At 41.2% G+C, this 17,223-nt stretch overlaps 1 protein-coding gene across 4 annotated transcripts in view; it reads right to left on the reverse strand.

Moving 5' to 3' along the window:
- Positions 1 to 17,223, reverse strand: part of PHF20 (PHD finger protein 20) — a 68,885-nt gene that overhangs the window by 32,868 nt on the left and 18,794 nt on the right. For 2 of the 4 annotated variants that reach the window (XM_065645457.1, XM_065645458.1), the window contains exons 7-11: positions 14,605 to 14,992; positions 14,083 to 14,190; positions 13,120 to 13,296; positions 12,282 to 12,455; positions 1,725 to 2,003 (exon numbers count right to left, since the gene is read on the reverse strand). In XM_065645457.1, the coding sequence (XP_065501529.1) occupies positions 1,725 to 2,003; positions 12,282 to 12,455; positions 13,120 to 13,296; positions 14,083 to 14,190; positions 14,605 to 14,992 (1,126 nt within the window). The remainder of the gene's footprint in view (positions 1 to 1,724; positions 2,004 to 12,281; positions 12,456 to 13,119; positions 13,297 to 14,082; positions 14,191 to 14,604; positions 14,993 to 17,223) is intronic. The other 2 variants (XM_065645460.1, XM_065645459.1) reach the window with 1 other exon arrangement.

Raw genomic sequence — 17,223 nt, forward strand, 5'->3', positions numbered from 1 at the left:
AAAACTTCACAGTCCACCTTCCACCTCGATGTACCATTCAACAGCTGTCAGCACAACCAGAGGCAATTTGCAGGGATAAGCTATGAAGCACATCATGGAAATAATCCAGGTTAAAAGTATCCATTCACAAATGGGGAACGAAAGGGGTGGGAGCTTAAAATATGCAAATATGGTTACAACTCAACACCATAAAGAATTACCTGCCAGTGCAGCCAAGATGATGACATCAAACCAACAGTGTGCACTTGGGGGAAAGGAGAAATGAAAGGGTCAAGATCTTGAGTCACTAGTCAGTTCAAGACAATCACAGGTAAACAACTTCTCAAACCAAGATAACTATGCAGTTACAAAAAGCAGAATAGAAGTGTGTTTATGGAAAAGCACATAACACGCGAGCAGCCTGTGCTGACCCTGTGCAGTTGGTAGTAGCTGTTCTTCAGAAAGCACTTGTCTCAGTTCTGTTTCTCCAGGCAGTATTTCAGTTTTGTTTAAGCTGCATGCAAAGCATAATACACGCAAGTTGACACATCCCGAGGCATTTAAAGAAAAATCTTACTTAACCAACACTCACGCCTTTGCATTGAAGTTACAAAAGTATTTGGGTATACAAGTCCACATGCAGTAGCAGTGCGTTGTTACACTGATCTCGTTAGGGACAGGCAGTCGCAGCTCAAATGAAAAGAAGTTTGCTGGACACATTAGGAAAAGCAGACATGAAGCAAAGTAAGGCTGGATGTATTCTGCTGTAGTGAGCTGTAGCTCAGTGAACAACTTGCGAGACTCTGAAATTCTTAACTAAAGAGAATATTAATGAAAGATCAAATACAAAGACAAAAAAACCACCAGGGAATTCAGCAAAGAGAAAGCTTGATTTCATAAAACAGAAGACAAGAGATGGCAACTTTTACGGACCTGCAGTACAAAGAGAAGCCAGTCCACAAGAACAATGTTGGGATAAGTTATCAGACCACCACTGCAGTTCCCAGCTGCAGCCAGATTGCTGCTCTGATGTTAACGTGAGACACCAGGAAGAAAGAAAGTGCTTCAGAGAATGAGATGGTGAAGCAGAAGTTAATGCGATTCTGTAGACTGCAACGCAGCTATCACTTCAGAACTTACTTTTCCCTAACCATTAAGTTTGTATCCCTTTCCACTATCCATCAGTCGTGTGAGGATCTTTTTCATGTACGGCTGTAGCAATTGCATTTGTTAAACACTAGGACCTTTTTACAACCCAACCAGCAACGAGAACTGTAAATACTGCAGCCACTGGGAGTAGTAAGTCAGACCACGAAATGTAAAGACCAAGTAAGAAATAGGAGAAAACTGGAGTTTCTCAGATCGTTACCTTAACACAAAAAAAAGACAGAAATCTTTCAACAATACTATTTAGATATTTGTCAAGCTGTGGGATGGGGGGAACAGAAACAGAAACTCAGGGAATTGTAGTTTTGAAAAAAGAACAGAGTTTTAATACTCAAGTGAGTTATTACAAGGGAATAATAGAAGCTGTGTAGTCGGTTCATTACAGAACATGATCTATATTTCTAGATGAAGGAATTTCTTCAGTTTTATCTTCTTTAAAACAATGTTTAGACATACTATGCTGCTTCTCCACAAAGAAAAATGCTAAGATGGAGACCTAAAGAGGCTCCTTCAGCTCTTTGCTGCTTGTCCTGCTTGCTGCTGTTTAAAATAAAGGAAGAGATCAGCAACATACTTACACAATGACCCAGCTGTGGTCCGTCCTCTTTTTGACCTTTCTTGATTAGCTTTTTCAGAAGCCAAAGAAGCTCTGGTTTGAATATTTCTTTTTACAGGGTTCTGCTGTGATCCCGCAGCATTCTCCACTCCATGAAAGTATTTCATGTGATAATGCAATAACTTGGCTTTGCGGAAGGATTTTAAACAGTCCAAGAACTTGCATCTAAACTTGTGATCTTGATCAACAGTTGCAGCTTTTTTTGATGCAAGAAAATCTGTTCTCCTACAAGGTTTTGTTACTGTAAGAACAAAACAGATAAATTCCCCCATGCATTTGCTATATTTATCAAATGGTTTCCTAAGCTTAAAACAACAAAAAAGTTAAGAAATGGGCATGCATTCAAACATGTTATGCTATGAAATGCTAAAAATAAAATTTTAATGCTGTATCTGCCTTCAAGATCAAGGGAAGGGAAGATTAAGGGAAAACTCCTCCCTACTGTACTCTTAAAAATTGGTCGTCATGATGCGGGTGTTTTTATGAATGAGTTACTGTCAGAAAATGACATTTTGCTTCCATGAGTTCCTTGCTCAACAGCTAATACCACCACATACATGCTACAATAGATAAGAGAATGAATTACAGAGAAATCGTGTATTTTAGTCAGAACACTGAAGATTAAGTTCTATCAAGTATTTATTTAATTGTTTATAACTATTCTCATCTCTGGCGAAAGTGCTTTCCAAGGAAAACAGTTGTGTTTCTTTGCTTGTAACTATTTTGCTGCCTGCTTTCTGGATGCCTCGTCCCACCACCAAAGCCTGGTTATTTCCAAGTCCAAGGGAAGCAGTGTGTCAGAACTACATTGGACAAGTAAAATTGACATTTATTTCCATTTTCAAACAGCAATGAAAGGACAAAACTAGGCAAAAGGAAATTCCTTGTATCTATTAAAAAAATGTCCCCTATGAGCTACAGTTAATTACTTTCTCAAAAAAGCAAAACAGGAGACGTTTTCAGACTCAAATGGAAGAACATTTTAAGGCAGCTGTTTTACGGATCGCTGCTGTGCAACCCAGGCCTGTACCTAAACTTGACCTGCTAAATTCCTATTTCCTCTTCCAGCATTGCAGAAACTTTTAATTCATGTTTTTGCTAAGAAATACACAAAGGAAACATTTCGAACCAAGAGTAAATCTGTGACCAGTATCTATACCAAACACAACAGAGGAAAGGTAAAAACTTGGAAACACACACATATAAAAAGATCCAGGCAATTCTCCATCACCAACACACACAGAGCATCAAAAAATACCTCACGAAAAAGACGACAATGAAAAGGAGGTGTCATTTTTACAAAACAGCTTCGAAATACAATTCCTGCATTTGTTTTGCCAGTCCAAAAATATAATTTCCATATTTACAAGTATTGTCAAACTCGGCGGATTAAGAAAGAAGTGTTTAAAGCTACGACCCAGACCTAGCAACAGTGATGCGAAACTGAAGGTACGCAGCACATGAATGAAAATTAAGATATTATTTTAGAAGTAGCTGAAAACAAGAACCACAAAAAAAGACACAGAAACACTACAAACAAGCATCAGTGCAGAAAGAATAAGACTTTCCAGAACTGCACATCTGCAGGAAGGCACAGAATGGGAGTGTTAAAGGCAGTGTCAACATGACCTGGCTGCGAGAACACGGGACAGCTTGTTCAGACATTTTTAGCATGTAGCAACAAAAATGGTGTTACCGAGCTGCATACGTAAAGGTTATGTCACAGTGAACAAAAGCATCCTAGATAGCTGTATCTGCAGCATACTCAGTTTTTAAGTACCGTGTTATGACAAAGAAACAAAACTTGAAGTAATGGTACCATGGAGGTTGATGTGCAAGGAAGGATTAAGAAGTCATATGCACAGACTGGTTAAAAGAAAGAATATTCAGTTGATTTTCAGAAGAAAATAATTAAGTCTGAAGACATTGCTTTTGGGTGTTTTCACAAAGGTAATGAGAAGGAGAAAGACATTTTGCTGTAGCTGTATTGAGAACAACCTGACAGCGATGCTGCTTCAAGCAATTATTCTAATAAAATTACAACAAAGCCAGACGACTGGATCACACTGGTAGAATGACAAGGTTTGTCAATACCAAAACTGAAATATGCTGTACACCATCAAAAGTTGCACTCATAAAGACCAAAAATAATTTCAGGAGCAGTGAGTGAAATGGCTGGTGGGTTTAGTGAAAGCAAGTGCAGAAAGGTTCTCTTGACTATAAAGCTAAAAAACAGCATTCAGGACAATGAAAAGAGAACTTTTTATTTAATAACTAGCACAAAGGGAAAACTTAACTGCAGCAGAATGGGGTAACGGGGCATGAAGATTTAGCCAAAAACTATGACAAAGAAAACCATTGTACCATCACAGCTACCATGATGAGGCCCTGTATCCAAGCTCAGAACACTTTCCCTCCACCGAGTGGACAAATTCTGGAGAAGACACAGGGAACAGCTTTTAACTGGTCAGCTACAGGTTAAAGAGGAGCACAGGATCACGTCAGCTGAAGTGCAGAAACAAAGGTAACAAGACACTGGGTGAGGGGAAGCAAAGATGACAAAAAATTTCTGCAACTCACAAAAGGACTCTATCCAGAGTAACAAAAACACAGACAACCCCACACAGCTAGAAACAAAGCTTATATTATTAGCATCACCGCCACATCTGGGGGCATTTTCCTTCTTCACGAGCGCCACAGGCGGAGGCGCCGGCAGGTCCAGCGCCCGCGGGGCCTGCAGGGCTGCGCTCCGCCCGGCGCTGGGCCCGCCGCACCACGGCTCAGCGGGGAATTCCCATCCTTGCACATCGATGCAAGTTTTGCTCACAACACATGATGCTACAACTGGTTTCTACGGAGAGAAAAGTTTGCTGTATTCGCTTCGGATTTTCAGGTACTTACTCATTGCGGGTGTTTTCTCCAAGTACAGTTGACAGACTGTACTTCTTCCCTCCCACTTCTTCCATGTTTATGACCAAAATTAAAACTCCTCACCTGGCATTCAATTAGCCATTGCAATATTAAGCGCAGAGACTCAAGGTCAAACAACAGCATCTCCTTTAACTTTCACTACAGAGAAAACAACATCCCTTCAGCCTTCAAGTCAGCAATCTCACTGCGCTGCATCATCCAATGTTCAAGCTAAGACCCATTTAGCAGTAAGTTCACGGTAAAATGTCACCATGTGAAGCTGCTGAGCCCACAAGAGACTCCACTCCTCCTGCCAAACAATTGTTTGAACTGACTCCTCCTGGGACAGGAATGTTTGGCACAGCACAGTACCCTGACTGAAGGTCGGCCATGCTGAGGCATCTGTAACACACTGACAAGCTGTCCCAGCAACAACAATGCACAGAACACTGAACATTTTTCCCCAAATCCAGCTGGCCCTGCTGCAGTTTCTAGCCATTGGATCTTCACACGCAATTGCCCGTTAAACCAATGAGATTTTTCATCTCCATTTCCTGGTCTCCACAGAAATATTAAGCAGAGATTAAATTATTCCTTCGCCTGTTGCTAAACTAAACACATCTCTCCAGAATGTATGTTCTCTGGTGCTTCCAACTGTATTATTTTCAAGATTGTTTTGTTAAAATTACCTTTCTTGAACCACAGACAAATTCTATGTATCCCCAGGTAATTGCATAGGTGATTCTGGAAAGCGATGACAGAACTTCATCTCTCGCATTTCCACCTATTCACACAAATGTGAAGTTGACCTGTGGGGTCTAATGTTGCCAGTTCAGCACAGTCAGTCTCAAAATTCTAAGAAATATTTTAGAGCCAGCGCTTGCTTGGGAATACTTCTATTCTCACACTAGTCCACATTTTAAACACAGCCTTCTACTCAGGCCAGCTGACACATTTTACACAGTGCTTTGGATCACCTCACACCATTGCATTAGCTTCCTCATTAATTACCTGTTTCTTTGGTCTTATTTCTTCTGAAATCTTGTGGTGTTTTTCTTGAGCTCAAAGGTGTTCCTGTTCATCACCTGAGCACCCAAACTACGTTTCTTCCTTTATTTTCAAAAACCTCTGTCTTTCAGGATCTCAGTTGTGAAACAAAGAACATCCTGCCTAATTTTCAAACTCCTTTAGGTAAGGACAGAATCCAAGCATTTCCAGTGTGTCCAGAATCCACTCAACTATATAAAGTAGATGCTCAGTGTGGCAAATAGATACAGCATCAAAATCACAGATAATTACATGTTCACAAAGTTGTGATTTTTGAGCCTGAAACACTACTTGACTTTGCAAGTACTACTCAAGACAGTCTTTGATCCTCTACTCACCAGTTTCTCCCTGTGCTGGCACTAAATTTGTAACAAACCAAACAGGGAGGTCTATAGGTGAGGAAAAGCTGGTGAGTGTGCAGTGCAGCACTGTGCAAACCTCACTGGACCTTCAGGGGGCTGGCAGCTGGATGCATGGAAGGGCTTTACCAACTTTGAGGGGTAACAAACACCCTGTCCAGAGCCTGGTGTCCAGCTGGAAGAGACAAAGTGAGCGAGGCAGGATGGACTTCTTCATGTACTGTATTGTTAGGCTTAAAACGACAACTTTTACACTACCTTGAAGGAATCCAAGCCTACCTAGGGAAGCTGCAGGATACACAGTTGCTCTCTCAAACTGGATGCAACGATATTATGCTTCTCCTTAGCTGAAACTCAAAGTTAAAAGTGACAAAATTAGAAAAAAGCACATCGTGACTATAAGGCAAATGGAATTCCTGATGCACGTCTATGCAAATAAAAAAGTAATCTTAAGAGTTCTGGGAAATACAAGTACAAAGAGCATAGCAGATCTGTGCAAAGCAAAGGCAGCTCACCATTCAAGTCAAATCACTAAGAGGCCACATGAACAGCTGTAGAGTGCTTTTAAGCCTGTTTTCACATGTATACAACAGAGCTTTAACTAGTTGCAAATACTTGCCAACAGACTGTGACCCAGTTTTTTAGAAGACAACTTGATTTAGCTAAATCCTAGTCACCAATTCTGGTACCTAAACATCAGAGGAGCAAAAAACCAGCAGACTATGATTTTTATCCTCTAGTACACGTAATTCATCAGAATTTTACTGAAAATGTTAAAGGAGGGACTTAAGTTTTGGCAAGCAATGCCATATTGTTCTTTCAGAACGCATTACAGACATAAACATTTTAAAGTATAACAAGCATATAAACACTCCAAACTGTATGTGCTGTTACAAATCTCTGTAACTACTATAAATCTGAATAATCTACCAAAACCAGTGACTGGGAAAACACTTTAAAAGGAGCTTCTGTCCTTAAAAATTAAAATAAATTTAAAAAAAAAAGTTCTTCCCGTACATTGTGCAAGTTAAAACTAGTAATGCCAGGGTGCATCACTCATCCATGCAAAACAACACTAACACAACACACTGAAGAAAATTAAGGTTATTAATTTTTTCATGTTTTGTAATATTTTCCTACAAGAAGTCACCCAGTGACTAGAATTAAAGCCTACAAAGTTAATACTGTGTTCCAATACTTAGTCCAAGTCTGAGAAGTTACCTTTGACCTTCACTTCCATGCTTTATTTGGTGGGAATCTCGTATGCAAGAATGACCTGATTTTCCAGCTGCACCACCTACTCTGACAATGTACTGTTGCCCTTTCCAAACTCCAGATCTCTTTAACATACGTGGCAGTCTGAGAACATCACTGCTTGACGTACAGTTAGTAGTACTTGGAGAGATGTCTATCTGTCCCTGTGATAATTACCCACAAAATAAGTTCAGTTATTTCTAGGACACATCCCCGCCCCGAGCAGGAAGCCACTGGCGATTTTCTGAGGTATTTTTACCCCCACACCAAGGGGCCTTGTCAGCCCAGGCCTCGCCGCTCATCCGCACCCAAGCGCAGACACGATCCCACCGGGGAGGACAGGAGCACGTGCAGGAAAACATAAATCCACCTGAAACTATGCAAGATTTATCCATGATGGGGTCTATGGATTTTAAAACTCTTGTATCAAACCACTCTGTAATAGCATTTTTTACGTTAGTTAAGCATGGAAACGTAGGTTTTTGTACTTGGATTTCAGGTGGCAGTATTTGCTCAAAAAGACCCTGTGCAGTTCTTATTTCCCATACGAAGAGGTTTCCCCAATAAAACCACCTGCTTGCCACATCTGGATGTCCACCCAGGTGTATGTCTGGCATTTTTTACTGTTAAATGAGATAGTTTTAATTAAATGAAACAAAACCCATGCTCAGAAATGTGGATTTTCAGACACCACCATGGTGCTGAACTTCACGTCAAGAGTCAATACGAGCACATATTCCCAAATTCACTCTAATCCAGCTCACTCCAGTACCGACAGACGTGCCAGTGTCACAAGGGCACGAGCCACAGCAGAGGATTTGGGTAGAGAAGTGAACCCAGTCTCACCCACAGCTCGTATCCCACGGCTCAGGAGAGGACACGGCCCGCACATCGCGCCAGGGACTCACACACACACGTAGATGTCGCACATTCAGCTGGAATTCCTCCCGATTTAAGCCCAAATTACAAATACTCAGCAATACATACATGAGGAAGTCAGAGGGAAGTGGTAATAATGGCATAAGATACCCAAACAGATCACAGCTGATATCCTGCCCCATTTACCTGTCACCAAAATTATGCTCCCAATCGCTGAAAAGGCAGAATTGAGAAACACTACCTGAGAAACTTCAAATGTGCAAGTGAATTCCTCCCTCTGCTTCCTCCCTTACAAAACACAGCATCTCAGTCCAACGTGTATTTTTCAAGCTCGAGGGTATAAAACAAGGCAATTTTAAGTGGCATCTGTAGCCTCCAGCAGAATGTAAATACGCAAGTAGAAGAAAAAATCTGCTGGCATTTCAGTTTAACTTAAATCTGTCAATCATTTCCCTAAAGTTTTTCCACAAAAGGAGATTTCCCCATCAGCAACAAATACACAGGGAAGTTAACATTTTTACACAACCTGCCTATTTGTCCTTTCGTAGTCACTGTAAGTTGTTTGCTGTATTGCTGAGTACGTACCAGCTCTCACCACATCACAGCCCTGAACTCAGACCCCCAAACTTTTCTTTTTTTAAAAAGAAGCCTTCTCTGAATATGACCATACAGCTACAACAACATCCCAGTTCATGTACACCAATAAAAAATTAACACACCTCTGAATTCTTAGTTACTTGAAACTAAGACATGGTGGAACACCCTGACAGGCTTTGCATCCTAGATGAGGACTTCAGTTAGAAAACAGATGCCCTTACAGGAGGCATTTTTTAATAGTATTTGACCACTAACCCCAAAGCTTTGTGATTACATGTTATGGTATCAAGTTAAATCATCTCTATTTTTAAGAATATCCCGTGACTACCTTTGGATTATATTTACAAAGGCAATGACAGCAGATGCCTTCTCAATACTGCATTAACTGTTTGGAAGAGCATCTGTAATTATTAACACAGTTTTCCCATACTGTTAATACAGTGTGTTCTTTCAAAAAGCCAAGATTTACCGTTCTCCAAATTCTCAGGCCTTACCAAAGTTGTGGTTTGTCAATCTGTAGTTCAATGAGTACCCCCAAAAGATTACACAAAAGCCCCATCTTAAAAATGCTACACTTCAAACTGAAGATTTGCACGAATTTACAAAATAAAAGACTAAATGGCTGTCAGCTGAAAAGCACACTTTAAGAAATCCAAGATCACTGAAGTTAAAAAGCATTTGATCATACTGTTTTCCTACATAAAATATGTCCAAAAGGTGACTGTATCCACTGCAGCGGGAAGCTTTGCCACATCTGCTCTTCTATTAAATAGTCTGTTGGAGGCTGAAAAGTGAGTATTTTCAGACATACTAAAAATTCCTTCATTTTCAGAACTGCTACGACCTGCTATCTCTCAATGCAGCAGTGTCTAAGGTGCACATCCCGCGCACAGCACCTCAGAGCGGTTCAGCTCCCCGTGGGTGTTCGGAGCCGTGCCCGTCCCCACACCCTGTCCCACAGGCCACGACTGGAGTCACAACAGCCACCGCTCGTCCTGCTGGCCCGGAGCACAAGGTTCCAACAGGATCAAGAGGCACCGCTGCTTTTTAGCATTGCTTTGCACTCCCAGTGACGCAACTGTCTGCAGCCTGTTAAGAACTCCAGGGACATCTTCCTGAGATCCAATGAAGGAGGAAAAATTAATGCTCCTTCGCTGCTATAGCAGACAGCTCCTCCTGCCAGCCACAAAAGCTACTCCAGGGTGAAAATTTGCAAAAAGGACATGGCTGTTCATCTTAACAAAATTACATTCAATGATGCTCATTCAGTTTCAAGGGCACCGTGGATAAGAGGTACTTCCAGTTCCAAAGGAAAGAGGTACAAGCACAGCGCCAGCTGCCAGCACTGCTGGTGCTGCAGACTTCTCAGATGCTTCAGCTAACCCAGACGAATTATTATAGCAGTACCAGACAAGTGCTTGTGAGGAGCTTCACCAGTTGTCAGCACACGAACTCGAGGAAATCAGTGATATTACACTGCAATTACTCAGAGGAAGTAATCAACTTAAGCTTTAAAGCGTACATTAAACTGGTTCTACCTGCTACAAAAACGGGAAGAACAAAATTTGTAGCCACCGGATGGAGCAACACTTTTCACACCCTTCCTTTGCTTCAGATATTTGCAGGCAGGCTGTTAATAGCTCGTGTACTCAGAGCTAGTAAAGAGAATAATGGCGTTTCCTTGGTATCAGAGAGATTTATGTTCTCTTCAGGTACAACAACCAAACAGTGGTTTTCCCTTCATGAGCCAAAACAAGCTACAAACCATGAGTTAAAAAAAACCAGTTAAACCCAAAAGTACCTTACAGACTGAAAAGAACACAGCGGCCTGACCAGCAAAAAGAATCTGCAGCCACTCTGTATCCCCTGAACTCACTGCCAGGATGCAGGGAAGGAAAGGCACAGCCCTAACACACACCGAGAAGACTCTGGAGAGACTGTAGTTAGAACACAGGTGGATATATCACAGAATCACAGAACAGTTTGGGTTGAAGGGACCTTCCCAGCTCCCCCAGTGCCCCCCCTGCCATGAGCAGGGACATCTGCACCAGCTCAGGTTGCTCAGAGCCCCGTCCAGCCTGGCCTGGGATGTCTCCAGGGGTGGTTCAGCCACCACCTCTCTGGCCAACCTGGGCCAGGCTCTCACCACCCTCAGGGCCAACAATTTCTTCCTTATATCTACTCTAAATCTCCCCTCTTTTAACTTAAAACTGTCACCCCCTGTTCTGTCGCAACAGGCCCTGTAAAAATCTGTCCCCATCTTTCTTATAAGCCGCCTTTTAGTACGAAAGTCCACAATAAGGTCTCCCTGCAGCCTTCTCTTCTCCAGCTGAACACCCCAACTCTCTCAGCCTGTCCTCCCAGCAGAGCTGCTCCAGCCTCGGATCATTTCTGGGGCTCCTCTGGCCCCTCTCCAGCAGGTCCATGTGTGTCCTGTGCTGAGGATCCAGAGCTGGACACAGAACTAGATATATCATCAGCCTGGTTAGGAAGGAGAGCAACATCAAAAGACCTAATATTTAAATAGTAAAAGACAGTTTACACAAACCTGAGCAAAGGAAAAGAGGTAAATTCTTTCCTGCGCTGGAGGTGCACATCAGTGCCAATGGTAGAGGACATTTCATTGGTACATTGACACGGAGTGGGTGAAAGAGGACACGTGCAAGCAGGAGGGTAAAGTTGGAAGAACCAACAAACGGGGTGAAAGCCAGCATGTCCAGATTACTGTAGCAATGCTGAGCAGCTGGAAATCCCTCTGAAAGCTCTGTTCCACTTAATTTTAAGCTTGACAGAGCATAAACTAGGGAATTCGTAGTTCAAGTTTCCCCAGTTAACTGTAGATCCAAATATTACAGTTACAAGAAATAATCACAGGACAGCACTATGTTTCGGCATAGTCTACTATCTGTATAGGAAATTTTAAATACACTCCCTAGCTGAGAGAAAACGGAACATATACATTATTAAGTCAAACACTGAAATGTTTCAACTATTTCATAAATATGCACTAAAATTTCTAAATAGTCTAGGGCTTAAGTATAACAGAAGGCAAAACAGAAGGATATAGAAATGCACAATCAGGATGCCCAAACATCAATGCTACCACATACCTACAGCACAGAAATTACAGAAGAACTTGATCTTTTAAGGTGTTAGTCCAACTTAATTCAGAATTATAAATATTAAATTATAACCTGAAAACAAGCATTTGTTAATTTCACCATTCGCATGCTAAAAATATTACACCCAGTCATTTAAAAATTATGACTTCTGCTTTTTGGAAGATTACTCTCATTCTCCAAAGCATAAGATCAAAATCAAGACCATAAGGAATAAAAATAAATATTTCTCCCTGTGGTTAACATTGCAAGAACACACAATATTTGTTAGTGACACTTGTACCAGCATGAAACACCTGGCATCAACTGACTTAAGAAACGCATTAATATTAAATATGAAATAAAAATTTGAACCTGTAGCAGCAGAAGGCTCTTGAGTTCTGACGGTAACAGAGGAAGACTCGGTGTCTTCAACTTTTTCTTCCTGTAAACTGGCATCCGTACTGAGCGCTGTGCTGTGCGACGTGTTTCCAGGAGATGCTTGTTCACTGAAACTTTGGTCAGATTGAACGGGAATTTCTAACTGGACTAGAATGGAGGAAAAAGTTTTCATTGAGTAGAAAGCACACAAAAGTATATTCCAGTGCACTGATACGTGTGTTCACCACATTACCGTGGAGACAAACATCCATCCATGGTCAGACTCTTCGCTGCTATTAACACAAAATTAAGTTTTTACAACACGGCTACTTCTAGCAACCCTCTAAATTTAGAGCTGCTTAGAAATACACAGGCTGCTCTTTACAGCCTAAAATGAGACATGTCTCCTCAAACCATTATCAGAGCTTGCCCCGAAAGGGAAAGGCAGTGAAGCACAGGGCAGGAAAAAAGGAGCATTATCTCCACCCAGCCACAAGCATAACCTGCATCCTTAAAAAAAGAGGAAAACCACCACATTTCCTTTTAGTTATTTTACAACCTATGGAGTTCTCCTTTTGCAAGGCCAGTTATCCCTCTAATGGAAAAGCTCCCACCACTCAAGAGAAGCACTCAGGTTACTGATGGAATCAAAAGGCAATCAGGGCAGCAGAGATAGAAACTTGCCTTGAGTTTTCCCTGCACTGCTGATGAAATTGGGTTTTAACTGCAGATACAGAAACTGCAGGGTCTGCAAGCGCAAAATATAGTGCTTGCAACAGCTGAGCGACTGCCATGCCACCACAAACGCAGAGGGTATCAGCAGGCTGCTTACCCTGCTCAGATTCCTTTTGGTTAGAGACCGCATCTTTCAAAGGCTGAACTGCCGTTGAAGTTGTGACATGATCTGTATTTAAAATCTCATGGCCAATGCTAGATGAGAGTCTTGAAGATCGTCTCCTGATTTGGTCTCTTTCAGGGTTATCTGAAGAGTTCTTCAACTTTTCCGGAGCTGGAAGAGACAAATGTAACAGTACCAGGCAGTTACAGGATTACTAAATAGCTCACAAGCAAACTTTAAAGACCTCTCCTCCCAGTGACACTCTCAAGGTGTGTTTAAGGACTGAGGTTAACAGCAAAAGCTTAACAGCCCAGGTGATTAGAGCTCTCTGTAGAAGCTACAATCGTATTGACAGTTATAAACAAGCATAACAATAGAGTAAAGCCTGTCTTATAGGCCTCTCAACTTTTAATTTTAGTAACAGGCAGCCTTCTTCAGGTCTTCATCTCCTTTTCCATGATACTACTACAAAGAATATAATTTTCTTTCCTCATCAACACACCTGAGTTCTTCAATATCACTAGACAGTATAACAAGACGAAGTAGAAGCTATTAGAAAGCAGTGACATGTTTACCTAGTATTAATTTTTTTTTGCTAAGCAATGTCGTAGATCCTGCATCTAGTGACTGAAGAGCTACAACTAGAAAAAGGCTTTTATAACCTCCTACATATAGGGAGGCAATATAATCTCTGCCTCCCCTATACCCGTGAACATCAAGACTCAACAGCTTGCAGCTCCTTTATCCAAACCCAGCTTCCAAGAATTTGGAGGGAATTTCAGCATAATGATGCTACACATGAATGGCCAATTTAAGAAAAACAGGTGCTGCATTTCAGCCATTTCATGTATCACAGTTCAAGGTTAAATACTACAGACTTTTCCCCCCTTAATTTAACGTTCAAGAACTTCTATGTACAAACACAAATGAGAATTGAATAAAAAAAAAAATACTCACAGAAGTTTTTTTCAATCCTGGGACGTTTTGATGGAACTTCACCTCCTTTAGGTATTTTCCGACGTCTTAACTCCAAAGTTATGGGCTGCAGCGTCTGAGAACTTGGCTCTACATATTTAGGCAAAGAACAAAAATTTACTGTATATGAAGCTGTGAAACTCTTTAAAACATATTCCAAAGCCTCACAATTTAAAATACTGGACTTGCCTAAAGACAGTTTCACCTGGCTTTCCGAAGTCTACTTATTAGCATTTAATCCTACTGCAGACTTGTTTTGTAATGTTTGAAAACTACTTGCCTACATCTAATCTCTGACCAACCCACTGAAGCTCCAAACCTGACCAACAAGTACGCTCTCAGCTCTCCTAACCAAGCCTCAAAAAAGATGAGTTCAATTTTTTTTTTTTTTTCCAAAGTTTCTAGAGACTCAGGCTATGAAAGAGCAAGATACTTTCCATTCCTTTAGGTAAGTTTCGGTGGGTTCTGAAATATGGCCTAAAAATGGAGATTCAGGCTACGTACCTGTTGGAGGTGTTATCGGCGGTCTTCCACGTTTTCGTTTAGTTTCTTTTGCGTTTTCCTGTGGACTCTTTACACTGTCATTCTCGGGCTTCTTCTCAATTTGTGTATCTACTGAATATTCCATATCATTCTCTGATATATTCTCTTTATCTTCTTTTCCATTCTTAGATATATTCTTTTCCAAGATCTTGCCTTTTTCTGAGATAACTATCAATTTTCCTTCTTTATCAGGTTGCTTAACTCTTTTCTCAGTCTTCAATGTCTTTTCATCCTTGTCTTTCTTTGCATTACCTGTTGCTTTCCTCTGTTCTTTAAATTTCTCCTGCTTTTCAGGAGATGACGGAATTTCATTACCTCTTTCCTTAGGCTTAGCATTACCCTCAATACTCTAGAATAAAGAGAGTGACATATAAAAATTAACTTATTGCAATCTGAAAGTCCTCTCCTGCCTTTGTATTTAGCAAACTTGCATCCTTGTCCAATTCTTCAAAGGATAAAAGCATTTACTCTGTTGCGACTCACACTGCTCAAGGACCCATGCAGCTTCAACAGGACAGTGCAATAGATTCACTCTTTTCACAACTCAATACTGTAAAAGATGTACTGTTTCTTGGTTCTCATGTGTAGGTTAGGTCCATACTAGCTGGTGCTACTTAAAGCCTGCTTGGGACACAGAAGAAACATCGTCCTTTTCTGTGCCCTTGACTCCCAAACAGCTCAATCATGCGGATGCAGAAACTGTCATCCTTTCACAAAACTGTCTCATTCAAACCAGACCACTACTGAGCTCGTAGTTATCACTGCTACTGAAATGGGCTAATTAAAGAGTCATGTCAATCAACCGCAATCACTAACTTCATCAGGAACCATATGATGTTAAAACTTACACATCTAAATTTAAAACCAAAACTTTAAGCTTTGTCTTTCTGTAACCTGTGTTCAACATGAGGTCATGAAAATCCTTAATAGTCCCTGGCGCACAAGCCACTGATAAAAATATTCAAATGTAATCTCATTTCCCCAGAGTTCTTCTGTAAAAAACACAAAACCAGGACAAACATCCCTGTCAAAAGATCACTGCTACTCAATGTCCTTTCTGTTTTGTAGTCAGGTTTCATATTAACACCACCTGGGGAGGGAAAAACAGACTTCGGTTTTTTTTCCCCCCTTCCAATGATCCTGCTACAGGCAGTCCCAGATCCTCTCTGCTCCGATGAACAGAAACCTTCTAACTTTGCACCGGAATTCATAATTTATATTTGGTCATGTGTGAACACTACCTTTAGTCGAACTGACTTCCCTTCTACTGCGAAATAACCTGAAGCATTAAAGAGCAACCGCACTCCTTTCCAGCCAGAGTTCTGCAAGGAACAACACATTTAAACTCTGCACAAGGATTAGAGGACGAGAAAGGCTGAATACCTCGATACCTCTTTGGGGAAAGAAAGTGGAACAGCTGATTTGAGCTATACAAAATTCTGAGAATACACTTAAGACTTACTATCTCTTTGTACCACAGTACATCTTGCCTCTTCCCACTCCATCCTCCTATTTATATGTGGCTTACATGAACTGATACCTTTTAAGATTGCTATTTTCAGACCACAGTCCTAAGAAACTATCTTGATGCAATAAAATGGTGAATATGTCCAATCTGCTCCACTCTCTATGATATTATTTCACCCATATTTGGTACAGAAGCGATTAAAAAAAAAATCACTTTTTAAAAAGGTGAGATCAAATTGCTGTATATTTCATGAAAACAGCTAGGCAAACAGTGAGAAGGTCTTTCACCTTCATAGGTCTCTGAGCACCACTTTTACCAGACATTATAAAAATCCATCTTCTGCAAACTCCTTAAAAGCCACAGTTATAAGAGAAGTTTCAGTGGAAACTCAAACATTAGTAAAAAAAAAAACCCACACTTGAAAACCAACCCTCAGACATTAGGTCTCATCAGCTGTGCTGCTCATGGAACAATCTCATTTGATTCAAGTATGTGGGATTGGAACACACATGAATCATCTTAATCAACTTATTCTCAAGAAACTGAACCATAAATACAGTATGTCCAAATCACCTCTCAGTGTTACTGAGCTTTTAAAGCTGTGTGTCCTTGCAGAAGTACATTCACACTGTGTAGGTCGTTGGCATTTTACCATCACTGTTCAATACAGTATGTTACACCCTCTACATAGAGACAGAGCAACACTGTCATTAAAGACAACCAGCTTATGTTGCTCCCTTCAGAAACCGGGTAGTTTGGGGGCCTTTTTTTTTTTTTTTCCTTTACGGAATAGCTAAGATATTGTGTGTCTTCACTGCAGCGAAGGACTGGGGAGTTCTGGTCCACAACAGGGTGACCATGAGTCACCAATGTGCCCTTGTGGCCAAGAAGGCCAATGGTACCTGGGGTGCGTGAGGAAGAGTGTGACCAGCAGGTCAAGGGAGGTTGTTCCTCCCCTTCTGCTCTGCCCTGGTGAGGCCACATCTGGAGTTACTGTGTCCAGTTCTGGGCTCCCCAGTTTAAGAAGGACAAGGAATTACTGGAGGGAGTCCAGTGGAGGGCTATGAAGATGAGGGGCCTAGAGCACCTTTCTGAGGAGAGAGCTGGGGCTG

The sequence above is a fragment of the Caloenas nicobarica genome, chromosome 15 (genome assembly GCF_036013445.1).
Source record: "Caloenas nicobarica isolate bCalNic1 chromosome 15, bCalNic1.hap1, whole genome shotgun sequence".
NCBI classification, from domain to species: Eukaryota; Metazoa; Chordata; class Aves; order Columbiformes; family Columbidae; genus Caloenas; species Caloenas nicobarica.